The sequence below is a fragment of the Cannabis sativa genome, chromosome 7, assembly GCF_029168945.1.
Source record: "Cannabis sativa cultivar Pink pepper isolate KNU-18-1 chromosome 7, ASM2916894v1, whole genome shotgun sequence".
In the NCBI taxonomy this organism is placed as follows: domain Eukaryota; kingdom Viridiplantae; phylum Streptophyta; class Magnoliopsida; order Rosales; family Cannabaceae; genus Cannabis; species Cannabis sativa.
Genome location: NC_083607.1, coordinates 58,714,541 through 58,723,951, shown reverse-complemented (window position 1 = coordinate 58,723,951; position 9,411 = coordinate 58,714,541). Strand labels below are relative to the sequence as shown.

Sequence of the window (9,411 nt, the reverse complement as noted above, 5' to 3'; positions counted from 1 at the left end):
AGAATCAAATTTTGAAGAAAAAAAAAAATCACTTTTGAAATTTTTTTAATTAGTTTTTTTAATCAATATTTTAGACTCCTACCCCAACCTAAACTTTGGAACCCAGACTCAGACCCGACCGAGACCCTAACCAGACCCAAACTTGGACCCCAGCCCCGATCTTGGATCCAACTTAAATAAAATTAACAAATGAAAATAAAAATAAAATTTACTAAACACATTTTTATTTTTTATTTTTAAAATTGAAAAATAAAAATAGTTATAGAACACATTTTTATTTTTCAAAAGTACAATTTTACGATTAAAAAGTTTAAAAATAAAAGTGTTAATTTTTCTAAAATGGAGACATTAAAGATATTGGGCTTTTGAGCCCATTATTGGCCCACGTAGTCAAAAGCTTAGTTATCCTTAGAAGGAAAGAAATATATTATATTGAATAGTGAAGAACAAGTGAAGTGATAGTTATGTGTGAAGATGGTGGTTTTGGGTTCCCTTGCTCCCTCTCCGATTCTTCCCACCATTTCCTCTTCTTCATCTTCGATTTTAAGCAAAACCCAGAAGAGTTTTCTCACAAGGAGAAGGACTTTGCTATTGGGTCAAAGTCTTTTAGCTGCTTCCTTACTCCATTTGCTCGACCCAATTCACTCACCAGCCATTGCTCTGCAACAACAGGATGAGCTTCAGCTAGAAGAAGACCGAATTGTGCAACTTTTTCAGGTCTCTCTCTCTCTCTCTAGATGAATGTTTTGTGTTCTCATTTTATACATTTTAGTTTTTGGGATTGAATCAATTGGGTGAGGCTTTAGGCTCAAAAAGTTCAGTTTTTTAGTCTAATTATTCTTTTTATCAATTAGATTACCAGTAAATTTTCAAACTTTTTTTGAATATTTTACAATATCGAAATTAAAGTTTAAATATTTTGTAGCAGATCCATTTGGTTGAACCATTTTTGTTTTGGTGAGATTGAGAGGTTAGTGAGATTGGTTAATAATCAGAGGAGATAGTTGAATATCATGTTCATAATCTTTATTTAGTTTGTTGAGCTTATGGACTAAGATTTTCTCATTTGGGTTCATTTATTTATAATCTTTGCTTGTCTTTAGGAAACCTCTCCATCGGTTGTTTTCATTAAAGACATTGAGATTGACAAAAACCTCAACACTTCTGAAAAAGAAGAAGTATTGCTTAAAGAGGATAACAGTACAAAAATTGAAGGGACAGGCTCAGGCTTTATATGGGATAAGTTTGGTCACATTGTAAGCTTTTACTATCATTTTGTGTTTAAGTTTCAACTTGGGATGTTTTCATGGCATTGTTATTACTCTTTGTGCTATTGAAGTTGAAACTAGTGATGTATTTGTCTATACTCTATATCAGGTTACAAACTACCATGTTGTATCTAAATTGATTACAGACACAACTGGATTACAGCGTTGTAAGGTTTTTCTCCTTTTATTCAACTGCTGAAATTGATTATGTAAATTTGTTGGAGTGAAAAAAAAAACTCATTTTGGGGGTTTTGGTAACAGGTTTATCTGGTTGATGAGAAAGGAACTGGATTTTACAGGGAAGGCAAGATTGTCGGTTATGATCCTGCATATGATTTGGCTGTTCTTAAGGTTTATTTTTCAACCTTACATTTTATTTTCTGGCTTTGATTTAGTCTTGAAGAAAAAACCTGGAACTACATAGATTCAACCAAAGAAAGGAACATATGAGTTTTTCGCTAGGTATTTGACCAAATAGGATCGTCCAGTTCCTATAGAATCTATCACTAAAATAACCCTTGAGAGGGATACAGTCAAGTGTAGCGATAAATTGAGTCCTAAGTTAGGATCATGTTGAGAATAATTAGTAGCAAATTAAGATGTATGTATCAACACGAGACTCCTTCCTCATGTGTCTCTTCTTAGTTATGTTACTTTTGCTTTGGCTTGGCTTCACAATGTTTAATGTACTTCTGCTTGGAAGAGCTTAACTTAAAATGATTTCCAGGTTGATGTTGAAGGCTACAAATTAAAGCCTGTTGCTGTTGGTACTTCTGGCAATTTACATGTTGGTCAGAGCTGCTTTGCCATTGGAAATCCGTATGGATTCGAGAACACGCTAACAACTGGGGTATATTTATTTAGCATGATTTCTTTAGTCTTATCTTTCAGTTTCGAATAGTATCTCTAGTACTTCATTCTTTCAAATAATGCAGGTGGTTAGTGGTTTGGGGAGGGAGATACCTTCACCCAATGGAGGTGCCATTAGAGGAGCAATTCAAACAGATGCAGCTATTAATGCTGGTAATCATTCTATTGAATTACATCATCAATAGATTGAACCCCTTGTTTTAAAAAATTGATTTTTGGACATATGTTTTGTAAAAATGTTAAATTTAGGACTCTCAATATGATTGCTCTTATTAGATTGTTGTCCAATATTCAATTTCACCATTAACAATTGAATATCATTACTTATCATTCTTCAAGTGAATTTGTAGATTTCATATCAAAGATATTTAACAAGTTCATAAACAGGGAATTCTGGAGGGCCATTGATTGATTCATATGGGCATGTGATTGGAGTAAACACTGCAACTTTCACTCGTAAAGGTACAAACTTTTTGTTAACATAATAAATGTTGGATCTTTAACTACATTTACATTACATTATTACATGTTTAGAAGTGTTATGTTTGAAAAGTGTTTTTATTTTTTACTTTTTGTAGGGACAGGAGTTTCATCTGGTGTAAACTTTGCAATACCTGTTGACACAGTTGTGAGAACTGTACCTTATCTTATTGTTTATGGAACCCCTTACAGTAATAGGTTTTGAACATTTTATATTTACTTTTATATAAATATTTCTTCTTTGCTCTTACATGATGTTAAAATTTAATGGGAACCCAACAAATTTAATTCCCAAGTAAATACATGAATGTCATATCTCTTTATGTAATTGCTACCAAGCTTTAGAACTAGGCTATGTTTGGAAGTTGGTATTTGCTGGGGAAAGAAGAAAGTAAGGGAAAAAAATGTGGAGAATAAAAGAAAAATTAATCTTTGGGAAATTTTCAAAAATACCATTTTTTTATTTATATTTATAATTTTACGGTTTAAAATTTTTATTTACAAAAGTACGCATGTATATTTTTAAAATTACAAAAATACATTTTGCTCAGGAAAAAGCAAGAAAACAACTTAAAAACAACAAGAAATTAATTTCACAATAAATATAAATCAAATATAAAATAATTAAAAAATAATTAGATTAACAACTCATGACACCTATAATACAAATATAAAAAAGGGATGATTCATAAAACACTAATTTTTGTAAATTTTTTATATTTTTACGTTCAAAGTTTTTTTTATACATATTTTTATGTTACTCTATAAAAATACAAGAAAACAATAAAAAAAATTACATGAAAGCAACAATAAAACAACATCAAAACAACATAAAAAATAAAGTGTTTTAGTTTAGTTTTTTTGTACATTCATATTTTTTAAGGTATATCATTTTTATATCATATGGAATACTTGAATGAAAGAAAGAACATAAAAATTACCACTAAGATATTAGTTTTAAGTTTTTGGTACATTTGATTTTGCACTGTGGTATATATTTATTATGTGTTATGATATATTAAGAAATAAAAAAAAATAGAGAGTGGTATATATTATTTTCAATTTGTGGTATGATGTTTTAAAGTGTTTGGTGTAGTTATTTAATTATTTACACAATGGTATATTGTTTTTATGTGTAATAGTATATTAAAAAAAACTAAAAGGTAGTATATTAGTTTAACATTATGGTATATTATTTTAATGTGCTATGGTATATAATAATCGAAAGGGGAAAATTAAAAAACGTGGAATATTAATTTAAGTTTGAGGTATAGTTATATTTCACTAGGGAATATTGTCTTTATGTTCAATTGTATATCATGAAGGAAAGAAAAAGAAAAAAAAAATTGTGGAATATTAAATTATTTTACTGTATTATATCAATTTTCATTATAGTATTTTTGCTTATGATTGTAGTACATAGTTTTTGTATGCTATTGTATATCTTGGAGAAAAATCTCATTTAATAGTATATTAGTTTAAAGTAGTATATTCATATTGGTCATAGGTATATCGTTTGTATATGATATGGTATATGAAGGAAAGAAAAAAAAAATATTGAATATTAGTTTAAGTTTGACGTACATATAATTTTCACTACATTATATATATTATGCATTATATTATCTCATTAAGAAAACAAATAAAAGGCAAACAAAAAAGAAACTTATAAAAAATTTAAGCTCGTGGTATGTTAATTTTACACTATAGGGTATCTATTTAATCTACAAATATATCATTTTTATGTGCTGATGTATACAAAGAAGAAATATAAAAAAAAAAAACTTAAAAAATAGTGGTTCTTTAAATAAATACATATCTTGATATGACGAATGAAATAAAAAAAAGAAAGGAAAAACTAAAGATTGCTATTCTTTGATTAAAAATATATGTATACCATACAACAAAATTAATATACAATCTAAGTTTTTTTATTTTATTTTCTAAATGGTATACTATAGTACACAAAATGTATATACCATAATACAAAATGTATATACTACCGACAGAAAAATTTAACTGAGACTTTTGTCGTTGTTTGTGAGCAATTGTTATAATTTGGAGATGTGATAAAACTAGAAAAAGAAAAAAAATGAGCAGTTGTTTTCAATTGTGAGAAATTAGGAGAAAATAATTAGATCCAACAAATGAATCAAATAAATAGATGTGAGAAGAATATTTCATTGCCTTTTGGGGGAAATCACAATAATTTATCAGAAATTTTTGAAGAAATCTCAAACCAACCGGAAAAAATAGAGGAGAGAGAGGCTTCATCATTTGAATTTTGGAGCCGAGCTTATGTTTCTATTTGGAGAATGAATATAATGTGAATTATACCCTTATATAACTAAGAGGATTTTAGGTACTACAAAATTATAAAGGTCATTTATTATATTATTTTTAAAAAAGAACTTTAATCTTCAGTAAAAATTGATATAGGGCGATTTGCTACTATTTCTCAAAAACAATACTAAATTTTTGCTATGGAGAAGAGGCTAAAGTACTAGGCTTCTCTATTAATCACATTGATGTCAGTATTCATAGCCATGACAAACCAGTGTGGCGACTAACTGGTTGCTATGGAGAATCAAACCGCAACAACCGTGACAAGACTTGGAATTTATTGAGGGAGTTAGCTGGAAAATACGATCTTCCTTGGTGCGTCATTGGTGACTTAAACAATGTGGCAAATCAAGATGATAAAAGAGGAGGAAATGCTTACCCCGAGTGGCTTATTAATGGTTTCAATGGTGCACTTGCTGAATGTAATTTATATGATTTTGATCTCACTGGTTATCCTTACACTTGGGAGAAGGGTAGAGGCACACCTAATTGGATAGAAATCCGTCTTGACAGAGCCCTTATGAACCAAAGATGGATGGATTTATTTACTTCAGCAAAACTCTTTAATTTGGTATGGTCCAGCTCTGATCATTGCCCGATACTGCTGATCCCTTTTACTGAAGATTATACTGCTGCAAAGAAAAGCTTCAAGTTCGAGAATGCGTGGCTGAGAGAGCCTATCTGTACTCAAATTGTTCGGGATGCCTGGGAGTTCTGTTTGAGTGGCAGTATAATAGATAAAATAAAACAATGTAGCTTGGTTCTTGCTGAATGGGGAAAAGATTATACAGGCAACTTCAAAGAAAGAATTAGCAATCTAAAGGCTGAGATTCGGAAATGGAGAAATGGTAGAGATCTTAATTCCATTGAAAAGTTCAAAGATGCAGAGGCAAAGTTATTTGAAGTTTATACTCAGCGGGAGGTTTTTTGGAAGCAAAGGTCTAAGCAGTTATGGCTTAGAGAAGGAGACCAAAATAGTAAATACTTTCATGCCTATGCTACATCAAGGAAGAAACATAATTCAGTGACTAAACTCAAAGATGCACAAGGCAACTGGATCGATTGGAAGAATGGTTTGTCTGATGTTATTCTTAACTATTACAATGATTTATTTTGCTCTTCAGCAACTAATACTTCCCCTGTCACAATTAATATTCCTTCTACGGTCACACGTGCTCAGAATGAATCATTACTTGCTCCGGTCTCTAACGAGGAAGTTCGAAGAGCTCTTTTCTAAATGCATCCTGACAAGTCGCCAGGCCCTGATGGCATGACACCAGGATTTTACCAACGCTGTTGGAGCATTGTAGGATCTGATATTATTAATCTTGTTAGGAGTTTCATGAGAACTGGAGATTTGCCTCAAGGTCTAAACGACACTAATCTGGTTCTTATACCAAAAGTAAAGAGCCCATCTTCTATGAATGAGCTTAGACCGATCTCCCTTTGTAATGTCGTGTACAAGATTATATCTAAAGTAATTGCAAATCGCCTCAAAGAAGTTCTGCCACAACTCATATCAACCAATCAAAGTGCTTTTGTCCCGGGGAGGTTGATTACAGATAACATCATGATTTCTTATGAGGTAATGCATTACTTGAAGAGAAAGAGAAGAGGTAAAGAAGGCTTTATGGCTCTAAGCCTTGACTTTAGTAAAGCCTACGACTGTGTAGAGTGGCAATTTCTGAAGGATATGATGTGTAGGATGGGGTTTGATCATCATTGGATACATCTAATTCTTAGTTGTGTCTCCTCTGTCCGATACAAGATTGTTTATAGTGGTAGGGAGATGGGCCCTATAGTGCCTTCTCGAGGTATACGCCAAGGTGATCCGTTGTCTTCTTACTTATTCCTTATATGTGCTGAAGGTTTCTCAGCTTTAATCAAAAGCTTTGAAAGTGCCGGTTACATTAGGGAATGTAGAGTTGCAAATGGTGCCCCAGTTATCTCTCATATGCTATTCGCAGATGATAGTTACATCTATTGTCGTGCAAACGAGAGAGAAGCCTCAAATGTGATTCGGTTATCGAAGATGTTTGAAGAGGCCTCTGGACAAATTGTGAATTTCAACAAGTCTTCTATCTTCTATAGCAGCAACACCAGTATCGTTACAAAACAAAGAATTGGCCATCTTATGCACATCAAAGAAGCTGATGGAACTAGTCTGTACTTGGGACTACCATCTCTAGTTGGAAGAAACAAGAAGGCTATTTTGGGTTTTATAAAAGATAAGCTGCAAAAAAGAATTCAACACTGGGAAGGTAGATTTCTGTCGAAGGCTGGCAAAGAAACATTGCTAAAAACAGTTGCACAAGCTTTCCCAAGCTATGCAATGTCAGTTTTTTTGTTACCTTTAGAAACCTGTCGAAGTTTGGAAGGAGTAATGAGTTCTTTTTGGTGGAAATCTTCCAAGGATAAACATGGTGTTAGTTGGCATAGCTGGAAGAAATTGTGCAAACACAAAGCCGTTGGAGGTTTGGGTTTTAGAGACTTTAGAGAGTACAATCTAGCTTTATTGGGCAAACAAGCGTGGAGACTATTGACTGAGACTGACTCCCTGGTTTGCAAAATCTACAAAGCAAGGTATTTCCCTGATGATACTTTTCTAAATGCTTCTCTTGGTCATAATCCATCATTCATTTGGAAAAGCATTTTCGATTCCAAGGCTCTCATTGTTGCGGATGCAAGAATTAGTATTGGTAATGGTTTAAAAACCAATATTACTAATACTCCTTGGCTTCCTGATATGCATCATCCCTATGTAACTACTTCCCACCCCACCTTAGATGTCAACCATGTCTCAAGTCTGATGCAAATTGACAATTTAAGCTGGGATGTTGATGTTGTTAATGACCTCTTCAATGAACGCGACTGTGCAATTATCTTAGGCATTCCACTCCCTCAAACTAATAAGGAAGATTATTGGAGTTGGAAATTTGAAAATTCTGGTTATTACTCAGTTAAGAGTGCGTATAGATACTTGAATTATAATGATCAAGACTCTCTCTTAGCTGGAGATTTTTGGAAGTCTTACTGGAAAATAAAGGTTCCCCCGAAAAACTTCATTTTGGTTGGAGATCTCTCTCGGACAGCCTTCCTACTCGTGCACAATTACAAACAAGACATGTTTTTGTCAATAATTCCTGCCCAGTCTGTAATGATGCAGAGGAGTCTATAATCCATATCTTGGTCATGTGCCCTTTTGTAATTTCTTGTTGGAATAGATCTTCCATAAACTTCACACCAGCAACTTCCTCAAGTTTTAGAGACTGGTTTACTGCTGTTACAAACAGCAGCACTTCTAACTCGACAACTAAAGTCCTCATGGTTGCTTGGCAAATTTAGAGTTCCAGGAATGATGTGTTGTGGAAAGGAAGAGTTAAGACAGCTGCCAATGTTGTTCTTGAAGCAAAATCTTACCTTAATCAATGGTTACATGCTCAGAAAAAACCGATCAGCTTCCATCCTTACTGATACTAGTCAAGGTATGGAAATTGAGCATTGGACTAAACCCGTTATTGATACGATTAAGGTTAATGTGGATGGAGCGATATTTGCAAATCTAAACTCTTATGGAGTTGGTTTCATAGCAAGAAATAGTGATGGCCGAATCCTTGAAGCTGGTTCCAAGTTGAGTTTTGGCAATGTCTCTCCTGAAATTGCTGAAATCTGTGGAATCAAGGAGGCTTTAAGTTGGATAAAGAGCAACAATTGGCATAATGTATCCCTTGAAACCGACTCTTTGTTGGCTGTTCAAGGTATAAGCAGCACTGCACAAATGCCATCCACTTTCGGGATGGTTGCTTGGGATTGTAAGAGACTCTTGTCTGAGTTGACTTCTATTTCTTTAAAGTTTGTAAAGCGTACTGCTAACAAGGCCGCGCATTTTCTGGCGCGTAGTGCTTGTTATTCCCCAGTTCGCATATTTTCTCATGATAACTCCCCTTATGAGTTGTTAAGCATTGTAATGGCTGATTCACTTTATTAATAAAATGCCATACTTTCATTCAAAAAAAAAAAAAATACTAAATTTTTGCATAAATTGTAGAAAAATAGTGTAATTTCACTATTTTATTATTCTTGTTCAGTTAGGCCCCAAGAAGGCCTGCATTGAATCTATGTTGGGCTTGGTCCACTAAGTTGTGTTATCCCAACTACATGTCCCCATATTTTTCATCCCCAAACAAAGTAACAAAAGTGATTCAAAAAAAATCTTATAATCCAAAAATAAATTAAAACTTCAAACATGTATGATATTAATTTAAACATTCACTACTAACTACTAGAGTATTTCCTTTCAAAAAATAACAAAAAAAATAATATCCCAAACTAAAGTCTCAATTAATTGTTGCTGAATTATTATTGTTGGTGTTGTTGGAAAAGTTACTACTAATTCTATTTATAATGAGTTTTAATATATATATATATATATATAAATTGACAACATGAT

The 9,411-nt window shown here is 32.7% G+C and overlaps 2 protein-coding genes across 2 annotated transcripts; both read left to right on the top strand.

The window, feature by feature from the left end:
* Nucleotides 1–439: 439 nt before the first annotated feature.
* Nucleotides 440–2,946, top strand: LOC115698305 (protease Do-like 5, chloroplastic). Its single transcript, XM_061119042.1, has 8 exons — nt 440–717; nt 1,104–1,256; nt 1,378–1,440; nt 1,530–1,619; nt 1,996–2,118; nt 2,204–2,291; nt 2,526–2,600; nt 2,717–2,946. The coding sequence occupies exons 1-8, from the start codon at nt 475–477 to the stop codon at nt 2,821–2,823; spliced, it is 942 nt and encodes a 313-aa protein (XP_060975025.1). The 5' UTR covers nt 440–474; the 3' UTR covers nt 2,824–2,946.
* A 3,252-nt stretch (nt 2,947–6,198) lies between these two features.
* On the top strand, nt 6,199–8,949 carry LOC115696753 (uncharacterized). The gene is made up of 2 exons (XM_061118734.1): nt 6,199–8,115; nt 8,209–8,949. The coding sequence occupies exons 1-2, from the start codon at nt 6,199–6,201 to the stop codon at nt 8,947–8,949; spliced, it is 2,658 nt and encodes an 885-aa protein (XP_060974717.1).
* Nucleotides 8,950–9,411: the final 462 nt, after the last annotated feature.

What these genes read in the sequence shown, in the direction of transcription:
- LOC115698305 (XM_061119042.1), top strand. Translation starts at nt 475, where the DNA reads ATGGTGGTTTTGGGTTCCCTTGCTCCCTCTCCGATTCTTCCCACCATT. An exon ending in CTGGATTACAGCGTTGTAAG is followed by an intron (nt 1,441 to 1,529) that starts GTTTTTCTCCTT and finishes TTTTGGTAACAG; the next exon opens with GTTTATCTGGTTGATGAGAA. An exon ending in ATGATTTGGCTGTTCTTAAG is followed by an intron (nt 1,620 to 1,995) that starts GTTTATTTTTCA and finishes AATGATTTCCAG; the next exon opens with GTTGATGTTGAAGGCTACAA.
- LOC115696753 (XM_061118734.1), top strand. Translation starts at nt 6,199, where the DNA reads ATGCATCCTGACAAGTCGCCAGGCCCTGATGGCATGACACCAGGATTT. An exon ending in CAATAATTCCTGCCCAGTCT is followed by an intron (nt 8,116 to 8,208) that starts GTAATGATGCAG and finishes ACTTCACACCAG; the next exon opens with CAACTTCCTCAAGTTTTAGA.